This window comes from Trachurus japonicus, chromosome 18 (genome assembly GCF_045865225.1).
Source record: "Trachurus japonicus isolate A0001 chromosome 18, Traja_1.0".
Taxonomy (NCBI): Eukaryota; Metazoa; Chordata; class Actinopteri; order Carangiformes; family Carangidae; genus Trachurus; species Trachurus japonicus.
Genome location: NC_140924.1, coordinates 19,061,692 through 19,079,011, shown reverse-complemented (window position 1 = coordinate 19,079,011; position 17,320 = coordinate 19,061,692). Strand labels below are relative to the sequence as shown.

The 17,320-nt window shown below is 42.5% G+C and overlaps 1 protein-coding gene across 1 annotated transcript; it reads left to right on the top strand.

The window, feature by feature from the left end:
- Window positions 1–1,634: 1,634 nt before the first annotated feature.
- Window positions 1,635–17,078, top strand: mmp14a (matrix metallopeptidase 14a (membrane-inserted)). Its single transcript, XM_085759916.1, has 10 exons — window positions 1,635–2,155; window positions 10,222–10,370; window positions 11,244–11,366; window positions 11,462–11,769; window positions 11,865–12,026; window positions 12,693–12,832; window positions 13,463–13,601; window positions 13,721–13,871; window positions 14,371–14,486; window positions 14,887–17,078. The coding sequence occupies exons 1-10, from the start codon at window positions 2,072–2,074 to the stop codon at window positions 15,201–15,203; spliced, it is 1,689 nt and encodes a 562-aa protein (XP_085616042.1). The 5' UTR covers window positions 1,635–2,071; the 3' UTR covers window positions 15,204–17,078.
- The last annotated feature ends 242 nt before the right edge of the window (window positions 17,079–17,320 follow it).

The window sequence follows — 17,320 nt, the reverse complement described above, 5'->3', positions numbered from 1 at the left end:
TTAGTTTTGTCATGCTTTGTTACTCATACCATGACCCCTTCAGATTTATCTTGTGACCTCTGGAAGGGTTCAACCCACTGGTCCACAATACAGGCTACATTAAGCCATTTGTGCAAAACAGCACTCTTCACCTTCACTTGTACATGTACCAGTGCCTCATGACTCTTCCAGCATATTTCAATGCTCCTTCCATCATCTTCCTGCCCTGAAAATAACTTTGTGTCTGATATAGTTTTTCCACACACACGCAAAAAAAAAGTTCTGTTACCTCATTAAAAATTCCTAAAGCTACATCTAGGTCAACTCCTCCTCTCTCCCTGAAAAATCCACTTCCATCTCTGAATATGCAAATATTTTTCATTTCAAAACACTTAAGCGCTGGGCTCCAGATGTCTCCTGCCTCCGATCTCAGTGCATGTGAGGTTTCAAGTTTCCATATCACACTCTCTGCATGATTGGCTCCTAAAAGTTGTGACGTCACATAATCATCTCAGTATTGTACACACCTTAAACATCCAAAGTGAGCACAGAGAAACTTGTACTTACATGCACAACACCGTCCTAAACAGAAAAGGTCAAACACACTTTCAATTGCATGGTTTGATTGAAGTGGGAACATTTATGTGAAATTATAGTTGCTGAGGGCAAAGTTTTATCAGCCAGATGTGCTTAGATACATACAGTATAAGTATTTATCATATCGCAGAGTGACTTGGATCATCTTGTTGGGAGGAAATGTAAGAATATTAGATCAATATCTTTTCAAAACAATACAACATCACATTATGAAGTTTTATTCCACAACTGTAGTTTTCAGATTAGGGTTTTGCAATGAATAAAAAACACAAAATTAGTGTAATGAGACAATGTCACGATAGAAATGTTGTTAAAATTATACCATACTCACAACACTGATTAAAAAAGTGAGGGTGTGAGCGTAACGTCAAAGTAAAAGTAGAAGTACTAAAATAGCAGAATGCATATAATATAGACCTGAATTCTGCTATTTGGTCTGAGTATGCCTACCTGTTAACATATGATATTGCCCAGTTAACATCACTCATGAAAGACTTTCAAGTTTCATATCAAATTGTAGCTGAGTCCTATCTCTACAAACTAGAAGTAACACATTTCCAATATCTCTATCCAAAACAATTTTCTAACACTTTATGTGCGGGGGGCAATTTTTTTTACTTTTGGTACTAAAAAACTGATATTTTGCCCTCAGCAAAAAAAAGTGGGTGAGTTTCTGATGTTTTAACAGATAAGTGCAGCTCAAAATGATGATCATTTTGATGTCACACTTGTGTGCCAACCAACCCTGGTCTCCCCTAATTTACTTTACTTTTACTGTTAATACTTTTTTTTGTAGATTTTTCTGACAGTCCTACTTCTGCAGCTAAGTAAAATCTGTCATAAACGACTTACACATTTAATATTTTTTTACTATATCTTTTTTTTACAGTGTATGATTGAGTAAATATAAAAATCCCAGTGCTGATTCCACCATCTCTGCTTATCTTATCTGAATCATTAATCTTTACGCAGACATGAAAAAAGTGACGTCTGCACATCTGGAGGAGGACCCAGAGGAAAATCCATCCACCTCTCTCTCTCTCTTTCTCTCTTTCTCCCTCTCTCTCTCTCCGACCACGTCCACACACTCTACAGACAGTCCCACTGTAGCAGCAGCAGCAGCAGCTGCAGGAGGAAGAAGACAAACTATGAAGCTTTAGTGAAGTGAACAGCAGCGGAGTGTTTGCGGCAGCAGCAGCTGGTGGTCGCCTGCGTTTCCTTCTCAGCTCTGCTCTGGAGTTCGCTTTTGTGAGTTCATGCGGGGTCTGAAAACTTTTTTATTATTATTAATTCCTTTGCCGCCTATCTCTTTTTTTTCTTTTTTCTTTTTTTAAAGCTGCACCGATCCGCATTGTTTTGATCCCTCATCTGTCTCCCTGGTGGTTCACAGTCGGGACGGCGGGACTCGTGTTGTAGAGAGTTAGTTTTCTTTTTCTTTTTCTACTTTTTAGTCTTAATTTTTCCCGGGGGGGCGGTAGTTTTTGCAGACACCAGAATGCTGCCCCAGCTCCTCACAGTGGCCTGTGGGCTCTGCTGCTTTGGTTTTACCTCCGTCACTGCAAACGTCCTAAAAGCCGAGGTAAGTGGCATCAAAAACTCCATTCATCCACCATATGAGACCATGCCTGTCTGTCTATATACTGTATGTGTTTGTATGTGCAGTGTGTCATGCTGTAATGCATTGTGTCCATTTTCTTAAGTTGTTGTTTTTTTTTTTCTTTCACCACATGTTCCTGCTGAGTGCTGCACTTTTATAAGACTCTGCAGTAGAAAAGTTTAAAAAAAGTTCACACCAGTCTGATTTTATATGTGTTTTTTAAGCTCCAGGAAATTGTAGTTTTGCTGTTATCTGTATTGTTTAATAGGTTTTCTCTAATCTCAGTGGCGAGGGAGGAACTGTTTATATTCCCCTCCTGTTTATCCTCCCTCCCTCAAACATTCCTCATCTCTGTTTTTTTCCTCCACAAAGAATTGTTTAAAAGAGATGAAACTTTATCCAGAGAAAGGAAGAAAGAAAAAAGTGGCTTCTTGAAGGAGAAGGAGGAGGAGGAAGAGGTTGAGTTGGTGGTGGAGGGGGAGATCCAGCCATGCAGTGGGCAGTGTGTGCAGTTTAGAAAACCTCAGCTGAGCTGCTTTGTTCTGGGAGAAAAAGGGGGGTAGGAGGGAGGTATTGGAGGTTGGTATGGGATGGGAGGAGGAGGAGAGGAGGAGGAGAGGGGGTAGGCTGCACAGACAGGAGGCCGGGAAGTCAGGCTGCCTTCACAACAAGCTGCACTGGAGGAGCTCCATCTGGGAGATGTTACAGGCCCGAGGCGTCAAGCAGAGACACTAAAGTGCAGCTTTTAAGTCTCATCCCAATGACAGATTTTGTCATCAGGTCTCGTGCTGCCGCTTTAGTAAATGAGCGGTTTTGCGAGCACCGATTTAGATTGTTGGCTTCTAAATGTCCTCCTTCATCCCTGAGCCGAGCGTCCCTGTTTGTCCTATAGTGCAACATCAACAACAACAACCACCAGTGGAAGTGGGGACATTCCTCAGAGAGAGGTCAGATTCAGTCATAGCAGCAGGAAGCGAAGACGTGAGGTGTTTCTTCTCCGTCATAGGAAACTGATTCACAGAGAAAAGAAGGAGAAAAAAGTTTATTTCAGAGTAAGAAAAATGACACACACACACACCAACATGCAAAAAGTGTGTGTGTTGTAAGTTATGTAGGACACAGGATGCACGAAGAAGTGAAGGAGGACCTTAGTCACTGACCACAAGCTGCTGGCGTGTGAGTCAAGCCAGACATGGTGGATAAGTCAGAGCGAGACGCCGCAGGCCGCTGCCCTCCTGCGGCGGGCTCACCGACACCGTGATGAACTGTCTGTAAACAAAAAGTCAGCATAAAGACACACACACAGCAGCTGCAGGGGGAGAGTGTGTTGTGTGTTGTGTGTTGTGTGTCTGCAGTTAGAGTTAGAAAGATAGAAGTTAGAAATCTTCCTCTGTTGATGCGGGTTCAGGCCGTAGTGTTGCGATGCTGTCAGACGCCCCAGTCGGTCCTGATGGCAGCAGAGGATAAGATTTAAATTATGGGCTCAGGATTACATCACCTGAGGGCTCGACTCGATACGAAGCCTGTGATCAGCAGAAAGACGCGTCTGCCTGTGGAGAAAAGGAGACAAAATTAAAGAAAAAACTTCATTAAGTGATGTTTGATGGACGTCAGCGGAGTTCCCTCCCTGAGAAACCAGAGGGAGAAACTTTACAGGCTTAAGAGGAATTTAGTGGTTTGTCAGTGTTGCTCAACATGTGAACATCCCTCTCTGACTTCACCTAATCCAGGCTGAGTGAAAAAGAAAATCTACCTTCCCCAACATCTGTTTTCATTCTCCTTTTTTTTCTCTCTCTCTCTTTCTTTTGCCTCGAACGTTTTTTACTTAAATAAAATGCTTAGTTGGTCGTTGTGAGCACAGAGGAAGTGGGCAGCAAATGAAAACAACAGGCTCTTCTAAAACAGGATCTCTCCATATCTGGTTAAAAGACATTTTGGAGATTTCCCGTTTGCCGTCTGCAGACACATGTCTCGTGATCGCAGCACATCTGGCCCAGAAAAACACATCTGGGTCCAATTGTAGTTTTTATCTGGAGCTGAGTTGCTGTTGATGTAGGCATCAAAGCGGAGGCCTTTTGCTCAGGATGGGGAGCACGCTGCCGCTCTGACAGGCCGGCCGGCCGGCGGCTTTCTGTCACTCAGGGATGAGACGGCCAGCTGGATCAGAGTTAATGAGGAACCGGTGGACTTCAAGGGGACAGAGGGGGGCGGGGGGGGGGGGGGGGGGGGGGGCGGCGGCGGCTTATCTCTGCTCTGCGGCTAAGAAAAATGGTAGTCGCCCTGTTAACAAAGGAGACATCAAAGGAGAGGGAGACCTTCCACCGTGAAGTTAGGGAGAGTGGAGTCCAGATTAAGAAACATTTCCGCCATAGTTTGGACCGAGTTCACATCAGAGCTGGAGGCACTTTCACTTAACTCCTACTGCATTCAAGTACGGTTAGTGGAGTAGGCTACTTGTATAGCCTATACAGTACTTCTACTGTAGTATACAACTTCACAACAACACAATGTTCATCAGATAATTTCTACTTAATACATTATTATTTTACCTGCAGAATAGGGGACACCTGTGGTTTCTAGACCACAGTGCAGCTCGGTGTCTACTTACAGTATTAGCTTCTCCTGGAGCTTTCAGCTGCATCTCATGGCCTTCATGAGCAGTTGTCAAGGAGACGCCTCAGATGTCATCATGGGATCCAACTCATGTGCAGTTATAGCACTTTATGCACCAAGATCAGGCCCTGTAGAGCAGTATAAGTGCATAATTAATGATGATTTACATATGATAATGAGTACTTTCACATACTATACTTTGATGCTACTTTTCTCCATATCTGAATAGTTTTACATTGAGGCAATAGAGGATCTAAATACTTGATTCACTCACTTATGTGAATTAAACTGTTGGATAAAAGTCAGGTCCATTTATGTGATACAAAATCACAAACCATGCATTTGCCAGAGAGTGCTTCACGGCCTGTGCAGCAAAGCTCGGCCTCGGTCCTTTGACCTTCAGCTCAGCAACAAGCCTTTGACAGGGAGCGATACCAAAATGTGAGCAAGTACTGTAGTTAAACATTGACACAAGGCAAAGCTCAAAGTTTTATCAGTATTACGCTCTTCAGTGGTCATCACGCACAAAGGATCATTATTGAGCAGCATGTGTGTGTTTTGTTTTATTTGTGGGCATCTCCTTTTGTCCAAATAGTGAAATGAAACACACAAATAGAGACTATGCAGTTTATTCTATAAGCATGTTTTAGCCTATAATAGTATTTTACATCCTGTAAATGAAATATTAATCCATTAAGTAGCCTTTTCACTCTGAAATATGCAGTAGTTTTATTATTAAGTACAGTAGTTTGCAAATACTCAAGTAAAGTACAAGTTTCTTCAGACCTGTCATCTGCATTGACTGATTCCTCTCTCAGTATTTATCAGCGTGCTGTTGGCAGGCGTGGGTCTACTAAGTTTTTGTCATAAAACCATCCAGTGGTTGTTATTATTTGACCTGTTTGACCCAGTAAAAGTGTAAATGTAGAAAAAATATTACACGTCGCCGGGTGTGTGAGTGCGAACGGAGTCGGAGGAGCCAAGAAAACGGAGGTGATGTGAGATTCAGCCCCTCATGAGCTGAATTCTCTGTTTTTTCCGTTGGCACCGAGCGAGAGGAACATCTGACTCAGTCGCTCAAATTTAAATTCAGCCATGCTCCTCTAACTCTCTCTTCTCTCTTTCTCTCTCTCTCTCTCTCTCTCGCTTTCCTTCTGCCACTCGTCCCTCTAATGTCTTTACCTCTCCTCCTCTAATGTAACTCTGCACTTTAGATCATCCTCTGCTGTCCATCCTTCAGCCTCCTGTCTCTCCTCTTTCTTCCCTCGGCCCTGCAGGAGTTTTTTTTTTTTTTTCCTTTTTTTTAAAGACTCGTTTATAGAGCTTGAAAAAACAGATTTACAATATAAAAAAAGGCAGTGGGTCTTTCCAAGACACAAAATAGTTTGGCATATAGTCACATTACTGCACTGAGAAATGTATACATGCTGGAATATGCACAGCAAACATACAGTAAGCATGAGATCATTCGTAGATGTTGCACAAAATTAGTCCAAACCCATATGATGCATTTATGACGCAATGACAGTTTTGCTTCCTGTAAATGTTGTCATGTTTTATTATCTGACCACAAATCTATAAAAACACAGGGGATTTTTTTTCTTTTTTCTTTTTGTTTTTAACCAGGAAGTTGCTGTGGTTGATTTTTATTTCTAGCGCAGACAATAGGGAAATAGCAACTGGGTGTCATGTGAATGTGAGTGAGACTGTGTGACAATAGATGGCAGCTATACAGCATGTGGCCCACGAGACACTGAGACGTTGAGACACTGAGACGTGCTGGATGGCCTCATCTGCACCAAGAGTAGATTACTAAAGTTATAGGAGCCGCTCTGAAAGCTCAAGTCTCTCTGTGTTTCAGTTTGTTTGTGCCAACTGAAGATGCACAATGACGACACAATAACACCTGGTTTTAACTGCACAGCTGTAAACATGGGCCCATCTGACCTTGAAGCCCCATCTTGAAGAGTTTAACTTAGTATAATGTCGAAATCTGCTTCAATTTTGTGTTTACATGCTCCGAAATCTGTGTTTTGAATCAAATCACCTTGGTCCAGGTGACTTTCTGGCATAGGAGCTGACTTTGTTGCACAGAAAGTGGGAAGAAGACAGATGTCGATTGTTTTTTTTTATTAATAAATGAAAATAATATTAGAAAAAGGTGATAAAAGTCCATTATAGTTTCTCCAGAGCCCAGAGTGAAACATAAGATTTGCCTGTTGTGTCCAACCAGTGGTCCAAAATCCAAAAATATTCAATTTCTTTTATTTAAAGACAAGAAAAAACTGCAGATTCATACATTTAAGAAGCAAGAAGAACACATCGCTCAACAATTTTGACTTAAAATTGACATAAATTGTTTAAAAAATCATAAGAAATCCATTGGACTACTAGTTTTAGCTCTACATACATAGCAGTAAGGTCAGAGTGGGGTCAGAGGATCCATGTATACATCACCCGGCTCCACCGAAACAACCTGTTTACATCACGCTGGTTGTGTTTCACTGTCTGTGCATTATACATTCAGACCTCATGTCACTGCACACACACACACACACACACACACACACACATACACACACACTGCGCACAGACTCAGGGGTGTGTTTACCCAACCAGCAGCCAGGCCTTTGACCACACATGGCTGCGTAGCGAGGCCAACAATACCGGCCATGTACAAGTCTCAATAAATAGAGGCTTTGATGGTGGCTGCTGGGAATTCCAGCGAGGGAGGGGCGTAACGCTGGGATACCTGGCGTCCCGACCGGAGGTGGTGGTGCTGGTGGTGTGTGGAGTAAGTTTGGGAGCAGGGGCAGAGAAGTGGAGGTCTTGACGGTGTGGGGGAGGCTTTTTCACGGGAGTGTTTTTATAGAAGCAGACGCGTCACCACACTGGAGCCACACAGGACACACTAGCAGCTCTCAGCAAGCAGAGAGAGTAAAGCAAATTTGTTCGGCGTTGCGTTAAGAGGCAGGTTGACTCAGTCACAGCACAGAGAGAGTCAGGGGATAAATTAAATGAACTAGATGCTTAAATAATCCAGGGAGAAATCTTGAAGAAATGGTGAAGAGGGGGAGAGAGAGAGAGAGACTGGGGGAGGGAGGAGGAGGAGAAGGATCAGTCGTCTCTCTGCAGGTCCTCATAAGTGAACCTTGTTCTCCGGCCTCTCTGCCCACCACATGACCAACAGTAGCTGTGTGTGCACGCAGGCAGGCAGGCAGGCTCTGTATGGCCAGGTAGCCCCCAGTTTTCTACATTTCCATCCCTCCTCCCCCCCCCCCCCCAAACCTCCCTCCTCCTTCCTTCTTCTCCCTTCAGGAAAAAAAATGGCCTGAGTAGAAAACCAGCTCCAATGGTGGTGGAACAAGAGAGATATCTGAGGTTTAGATGACGCTAACGAAGGAATTCGGGGTAATTCCACCGACTTTAATTTGTGGTGGGGACGAAAATGTGCGTTAACTCCGTGTGCACAGGATGCATAATTGGAAACACACACTTTTAGAAGATGCGTTCTGCTCCAAAAAGCAGCTGGAGAGATGGATGGATGGATGGATGGATGGATGGATGTAGCACTGTGAAGCTGTTAGTGTAGCTTAGCAATAAAGTCTGGAAACACATAGAAACAGCTAGCCTGGCTCCTGCAGATGTGTCATTTTTGCACTGAAGCTGTTGCACAATGTATAAAATGTTATTTTTTGAGCTTTAAAGGAAAATTACGTGAACTAAAATGAGAATCATGAGCAGTCTCCTGACACATTTGGGCGCTAACACGTGGGTAAAACGTGGAGCTGTTCCTTTAGCAGTGTCAAGACTTAGGCCACCAGCAGTGGAAAGAATAGGCCGGTCTTTCATGTGTAAAGATAAATAGTGGTGGTTTTTGGTTGACATGAGGACAGACAGAGACAGAGACAGCGGCAGGAAGATGTTAAACCCTTTGAGGAGCCTCTGCGTTGCTTAAAAATGTTACTTTTTCCAGCGTCACGACCGCCAGTTGTCTTTGGCTGCCAGAGTCTAGACGGGGTTCTGGGTCATTGTGACTGAAATGACATCAGTGTTTTCAGATTGTGTGTTTTATTTGGCCCTCGGTTCCTCTCTCATCCCCGCCTCATGACCCCACAACAAAGTTTCCCGGAACAGGCTCGGGAATAAATCAGTGGGACATGAGAGGATTTTGGTGTTAGTTGTTATTTTTAATAGTTTGTAAATGGGATACAGTCACAGTCACATGGAGAGGAGGGACAATAAATTTAACGCGCTGAGTTACCTCAGTGTGTGTTGGCTGCTGCGGGTTAACAAGTCAGCTTGGCACACACACACACAGAAAAAAAAACCCACTTAAACGCTCACACCCTTTGTCTCCCCTTATTTACCAAGCAATCTGTATATTTCACGTCTGAGCTGAGAGACGCAGGTCCAAACAGGCTCGCAGGGCTGACTGGAAGAAGGCACAGAGCCACAAGTTCACACAAGTGGCCGAGCTCCTCTGTGTTTTTTGTTGACTAAGATGTTTCCTGAGATGTTGTTTCTGGCTAAGTCTGACTAAGACTTGTCTGAGCTATGGAGAAACTCAAAGTAAAACAGAAAAGAAGAAAAAAAAAACAACGTAATTATGTTGCAAAACACCCCATCAAGTTCTTCGTTGTTGTTTTTAGCAGCTAAATGTAATTTCCTCTTCATTTTCATTTTTTTCATTTAGGTGACCTTTGGTTTTGGTTGTTTTAGACACAGGCAGCATAAAGTGTTTGAATCTGTATGATTGTCTTTATTTTCCTGATCAGTTCATTGATTTTTGGGTCAGTGATTCAGCAGCTTGTTAACCAACAACCAGGCGAACTAATGTCTCCTTGAGAACACAAAGTATTTTTAGTTTGAAACATGATTACGGTATCATGTATAATCATATCATTAGAAGGGGAATATCCCATTTTCTTATTTGATATTTATGTTAAAGTTGCAGCTTTTGAAACAGTCGGAGTTATTGTTATTTAAATGTTATTTTTGTGTCAGCGTAAAAGAGAACAAAAAGAGATATTTTTCTTGCTTAGTGAATGGACACGATGCCAATGGTGACTACAGTTAATTCTTATTACATCAGGTTTTCATGTAGAGTGTAATTTGTGGTTTAAAGATGTGTGCTCAGCAGAATATATTTGATATTAGCACTGACACATTTGTTTGCACAGTTTAAATGGTCGTCTAGTTGGCTTAAAAAGGCTGATTCTGGTTAAAACAAAGTGAAATGACAGACTGAGTGAAAACATTTAGACTGTACAAAGTGAAAACCCCCAAAATGACTGCAATTCCTTCATGGCTTACTCACAACAAGAGCTGTACCTGCTGACTGATAAGGGAAACTGTGTCGAGCTATGTGTCTCAAACAGATCAGTATCTACATAAATAAACATAATCTTCCCTCTTTCTTCTCTCTCTCTCAGGCTTGGCTGCAGAAGTTTGGATACCTGCCTCCAGGGGACGGCAGAGCTCAGGCCATCCGCTCGCCAAAGACCATCGAATCAGCGATAGCAGCCATGCAGAGTTTTTACGGTTTGACTGTCACCGGCTCCATAGACTCCAACACGTTACAGTGAGTCCTGATTTAATAACACATTTGATTTTATCTCAGTATTTGTCAATATCAAAGGTGACTTCAAAAGTCTGGAGGTCATTGAATGGGTTAAAGGGATAGTTCAACATTTTGGCAAATTGACCCATTGTCATAATCCCTATAGTCATAGCAGTAGGTTCGTTTCCTTTAATTGTCGGTGCAAGCTATTTTTAGAACGGCGGAGCAGAGCCGTGAGCTGCTCAGAGCTATGCTACGGAGGCTAATGGGATTTCTTGGTTTCCCTCATCAAACTCATCAAATACACAATCCAACAACTCCAAAACGCTCTGGTGGACAAGTTGTGACCTGCACATTCACCACGCTATGAGATAATAACAGAACGTTACGAAACAGAGTTGTTTTAGAGGTAAATTCATGCAAAACAGCTGATGTGCATTCCCGTCGGGGGCAGTTTTTCAGCAAGCAGTCTCTGTATTTACCTCTAAAACAACTATGTCTCGTAACGTTCTGTTATTATCTCATAGCGTGGTGAATGTGCAGGTCACAACTTGTCCACAAGAGCGTTTTGGAGTTGTTGGATTGTGTATTTGATGAGTTTGATGAGGGAAACCAAGAAATCCCATGAGCCTCCGTAGCGTAGCTCTGAGCAGCTCACGGCTCTGCTCCGCCGCTCTAAAAATAGCTTGCACGACAATTAAAGGTAACGAACCTACTGCTATGAATATAGGGATTATGGCAATGGGCCGATTTGCCAAAATGTTGAACTATCCCTTTTAAGACAAACTAAAGGAGAAAAAAAAAGAATCAAGGATGCCAACCCTTTAAAAAATGTGTTGAAATATTTGACATAGCTGAAGCTGAAAAGGGGGAATGTTATCTTGCTGTTGCCAGGGCGATGAGCCGGCCGCGGTGCGGTGTCCCTGACAAGTTCGGCCCGGCGCTGAAAACCAACCTGAGGAGGAAGAGATACGCCATCCAGGGTCTGAAGTGGGACAAGTCTGAGGTCACGTTCAGGTCAGCGTCCAACACACCTCAACTACAAACTCCCACTTCTCTTTAGTTTGTTACGTCCAAGTGACTGACTCTGTGTCTCTGTCTCTCCACCACAGCATAGAGAACTACACCCCCAAGGTCGGAGAGCGAGCCACGTACGAAGCCATCAGGAAGGCCTTCAAGGTCTGGGAGAGCGCGATCCCGCTCACCTTCAGAGAAATCCCCTTCAGCCAGATCAGAGGGAAGGTCGACAAGTACGCCGACATCATGCTCTCCTTCTCCGAGGGTTTCCACGGAGACAGCACACCGTTCGACGGCGAGGGCGGCTTCCTGGCTCACGCTTACTTCCCCGGACAGGGCATCGGAGGAGACACGCACTTCGACCTCGCCGAGCCTTGGACGACCGGCAGCGTCGACCAGGGAGGTAAGAGACAGGAGAGACGACAGGACGACTGATCAGACAACAAACTAAAACAGACCGAGCTGAATCTTCTCCGTCTCCTGCTCCCTTTTCTGAAGGTAACGACGTCTTCCTGGTCGCCGTCCATGAGCTGGGTCACGCTCTGGGTCTGGAGCACTCCAACAACCCCTCGGCCATCATGGCGCCGTTCTACCAGTGGTTCGACACCGAGAACTTCCAGCTCCCAGACGACGACCGCAGAGGCATCCAGGCAGTTTATGGTGGGTTGTTCTCCTAAAAAAACAGGACAAACGGCTGCGATTAATGGTCTTGTTACATCCTTTATTATGGAGAAAATATAGGAATAGGAATTTATATAGGAACACAGGGACGATGCACAAATAAACATTAATCTTGCAGGACAAGAAAAGACGTCTTGAGCCAGGTTATAGCAGCATTGACTAATCTGTAAGAACAGATGAAAAGACAACAACGTTAAAATCGAACTGTTGAAATGTGATGGGAAAAAAATTATGTGATGGCCACAGTGTTTTAAAAGTAGGCAAAACAAACTAACAAAACAGGGAACAAGAGCGACAAGACATGAAGATGCACATTCAAATTACTCTCCCACACATTCAAACACAAGCACATACACATAGACAACAGTCCAAACATCCCCATCCTCACCCTCCTCTAATAACCACTCACACACATATTTATAACCACCCACCCACATGTAACTAATGTTATATACACCTTTAAAACAATAGGAAATCAAGCAAGGTTAAAAAGAAAAAGAAAAAAAAGTCCCTAAAACCTTGACGTCCAAATGACCTGAGTGCAATAAAAGATCTGAGGTAAACGGTTAAAAAAAGCTTCATGTGAAATGCGTTGGTTGGTTTCCACCTCTCACTTCTCTCTCTCACTCGACACCTTGACCACAGGAACCAAGTCCGGGGGTCCGCCGCCCCCTCCCAGACCCACCAAGCCCTCCACCCCCACCAAGCCCGATCACGGCCCAGACATCTGTGAGGGACACTTTGACACCATCGCTGTCCTCAGAGGGGAAAAGTTTGTATTTAAGGTACAGGAGAACTTTTTTTTTTCTTTTTTTTTCTGAAATGTACTCAGAGACCAAACTGTAAATATCTATAGGACAGAGCTGAGTTGTGCTGCTGCCGCCGCCGCTGGACTGACCTGAGCTAATTCTGGCACATTAACCTTTTCATTATTGTTTCCAGTTATAGCTACACATGAGGGCTTTAAATACATAGATAGAAACTTTACTGTCATTGTCATTTCCACAACAACGTAATTGACGTGCATCTCCTACAGTGCAAACAAGTCATTGAAACATTAAAATACATAAAACACACACAAAAAGAAACATACAATATACTGTCATTTTACCTATTGCACCTTCTCCTATTCTCACATCCCCCGAATAGGGATATCCTACATTATCAAGGATTGTTTATCTGATTAGTACCTGCTGATTATGTCTTTGTCTGTTTTTAATGTCCCAATCTATGGCACAAATCCCAAAAATATTAAATTTGCTTTGATATAAAATAGAAAGAAGCAGCAATAAACTATAACGTATATTCAAAAACAGCATTAAAATTGATTTCTTTGCACTGATCCAGTTCTAAATGTCTTGGACTATATTCTTCTGTAGCTCTAATCCAGCTGTGTGTGTGTGTGTGTTTTATAGGATAAGTGGTTCTGGCGTGTGCGTAACAACAAGGTGTTGCCAGGTTACCCCATGGCCATCGGTCACTTCTGGAAAGGACTTCCGTCAAACATCAACGCCGCCTACGAGAGGGACGATGGCAAATTTGTCTTCTTCAAGGGTAGGTGTAGGTGTAGGTGTGAGACGAGACTGAAAGCAGCTGATGAGATTTCCTGTTGTCTGTCTTCACTCCTCTCATCTTTGTTATTTTTATTTGTTTGTCTCCTCCTCCGTCTCCAGGCGACAGGTACTGGGTTTTCAGCGAGTCCACCATGGACAAGAACTCCCCCCAGAGCCTGACGGAGATGGGCACCGGCCTCCCCAAGGACAAGATGGACGCTGCTCTCTTCTACACACCCACGGGACAGACGTACTTCTTCAGAGGCTCCAAGTGAGTTTAGACGTGATGAGGTCTTGAGCCGACCAGGTTCCTTTCCACTCCAAAAAGTCAATCGTAGTAGTAATATTACTGTATTTACTTGAATCTAGCACTTTTCTTAACAAAGTGTTTTAAAACCAGATTCAAGAAAAATGTAAAGAGAGCATCAGAAAAAGTGCAAAACAGTATAAAATATATATAGAAACAATAGAAAGGGATAAACAATATCATTAGAATAAACATGTATCATCATTGTTATATAATTTCTTGTACATTTCCATTTATAATTTGAATTGCAAATTAATGTTGATGTTGAATTTTGGTAGATAAACAGTAAAAACTTCATTTGGTTTCATTTAATTAAGTTGTCTTTCTGCAGTTTTGGCTAATTTGACATATACTGAGCCAATTTATGTGTAATTATCGACTATATACTACTTATCATCCTTAGTTGTTTCAGCTGGTTTCTTTTGGTGTAGATGTGTAACAGTTGTGTGTGTGTGTGTGTTAGGTACTACAGGTTCAACGAGCAGACCCGCACCGTGGACAGCGGCTACCCGAAGCCCATCAGCACGTGGAGCGGAGCGCCAGACAACATCAAGGCCGCCATCATGAGTGAAGACGGATGTGAGTTTTCTGCGTCTTTAAACAGAGAATTTGGACGATTTAGAGCTGAAACAATGAGTCGATTATTGACTTGAAATGAACTGACAACTATTTTGATGATTAATCGGTAGCTTAAAGCAGAAGTAAGCGATCCGGTCGTTTTGGCTAACTTCTTGTCATTTATGTGCAAAGATTTCTTCATTTTTGGTTTTTAAGTGTGGATTTTTTTTGTTGTTAGTAATAATAGATGGGATATTTTCAAATTCTGGCACATACAAGAGGCAACATTTAGATTTTGTCTCACAACTTTCTGGTATTTCTGACACAGAACAGTAAAAGCAAAATGGTTGACAATGAAAATTAATTTAAAAAACTCACCTGAAAACTAACCAGTGGTCTTGTTTCCGTGCGTCCTCCTCAGCGTACACGTATTTCTACAAAGCCAACAAGTACTGGAAGTTCAACAACCAGTACATGAAGGTGGAGTCCGGCTACCCCAAGTCCGTGCTGAGGGACTGGATGGGCTGCGAGAGCGAGGAGCCCAAGAAGGGCCGGGAAGAGGTGATCATCATCGAGGTGGACGAGTCGCAGAGCGGCGCCGGGCCGATCGCCGTGGTGATCCCTCTCCTGCTCCTGGTGCTGGTGGTCATCACGCTGGGAGCGCTTTTGTTCTTCAGGAAGTACGGCACGCCCCGACGCCTCCTCTACTGCCAGAGATCCCTCCTGGACAAGGTGTAGAGACGGGAGCGATGGGCGATTGACAGACTGCCGCAGAGGGACAGAACGAGACGGGGAGACAGAGAGAGAGACGGAGAGACGGAGAGAGAGAGAGAACGAGGGCCGGGTGAAGATGGAAACTGGAAGAAGAGGAGGAAAGAAGAATAAGAAGAAGTGGGGGATAGGAACGGGACGATGTGTTTAAAAGTTTTGGGTGGTTTGTAATGTGCCACGAAAGAGAGAAAGGCCCTAGAAACTGAAATCAGGAAAATGTGTATTTGTATTTTAACTATTTACATGTACTGATCTGTGTTCAGAGATTAAAAGAACATACCCACGGTCTCGCTTAGAAGAGAAGGGAACTACACAAAGACGCATCTTCATCATCGACTTCCCCTCCGGCCTCTCCTCCCTCACATCCAAGGTATTGGAGAAAAAAAAAAAAAGAGAAAAAACACACAAAGAAAAGAAAACATCCCTGTTTCCTTCCTCCTCCCTCTGCTCCAACAGGACGACTCCAGCTGAACTGCTGTCTGATTCATTGGTTCGTTACCCCCCCCCACCCCCCTCCTCCACAACAACAACGAAAAAAAACAGACATGTCTCTTTACAAAATCTGTGTTTTCAGAAATTGTCTCTGGAATTGGGTTTTATTTTGAAAGGGTGAAAGGGAGTTTTGGTTTCAATATAAAGTTCAGCCATGTATTTGTTTGATTTTTTTCTTGCTACCACTAAAAGCAGAGCTGAGTATCAAACCTCAGACCCAGATTTCAATCACATGTATCTGACAGACGGCACGACATGTAACATTTAAAGCATTTTTTATATGTTGACGCAAAAAAAAAAAAGGGAAAAATGTTCAAATATCTCAAATTGAGTCTTGTTTTGTTCTTCAGCACTATTAAAGAACATTTTATCACATGACCCAGCTCTGCTAATAAACCAAAGACGACCATGTTCAGATTTTTGTTGTTATTATCATCATTACTCTGCATCCTAATTACATTTGGATGGATTTAACCAGCACATCCCTAATGCAAAGTATTAGTATTGATTTGAGTATTGATGTGATTTGTTAAACCAGACTTAAGTCAGACTTTACATGAGGCTGCTGCAGACGCTTCAACAGTGCAGGTAAAAAAACAACAACTTCTACTTTCAGTGCAAGCAGTCAGATGGGAAATGTGTTTATTTTTGTTTTGTTTTATTTGTTTTATTTTTTAAAGTTTATTTTGTTTTTGTTTTTTGTTTTCGGTTTAACATGATGAAACATTCCAGTACATTTCTTGTTGAACGCGAGCAGGGCTGCTTGTCCAAATGTACAGTGAGCGGTACAGCTTCCAACAATATGGTGCAATTTGTAATTATTATCATTGTTGTTATGGGAATTTTGTTGTTATTATAAGTATGGTTATTCTTATTATTGTTCTCCTGGTTAAAGTTATAATGACTTTTTTTTTTTCTTTTTTGTACGTTGTCATTTGGAGTCCTGCTGGACAGAGGCATAACATGACAATGGTGGAAATAATGAATCCCAGTTTACACTCGTGTGGTGAATTAGATCAGATCAGAGGGTTAATGTGAGTTCAGGGGAGTTTCTTTTTGTACCGAAACACCCGAAATTATGCCGACGTTGGCACAGAATAACAAGCAATGCTATTTATGAACTTTGACACGGATGGTGCTCACTGTTTTCTGTCTTTTTTTTTTCTTTTTTTACTCAAATCAAAATTGAAGGTGAATTGATTTAATTAATAAATAACAATGATAATGGTAATGATATTTATAATGATGATCATATCAATAAAATGCAATGAGATTTTTTTTCTGCCTCTCTTCACTTTTGTATTTCAGTAGATAAAGTGAAATTAAACTATTTTCTACAAACAGTCAAAACACTTCTTTTTCAGTGCTTCTCTCTCTCACACACACATGCATACTTCAAATAAAGGTAAAATATTCAACATAACCACATTTAGATACTGAATTTGCAAGGGAGAAAAGGGAATAGGAGAAAAATCACAGTATATTAAAGTCAGTGACTTGTTATTGACTCAACACTTAAGTGTGCCTCTACTTCAATCCCCTCATTTAGCTTCAATAAACTCTGTATAAACATTTACTAACACTGTGGACGA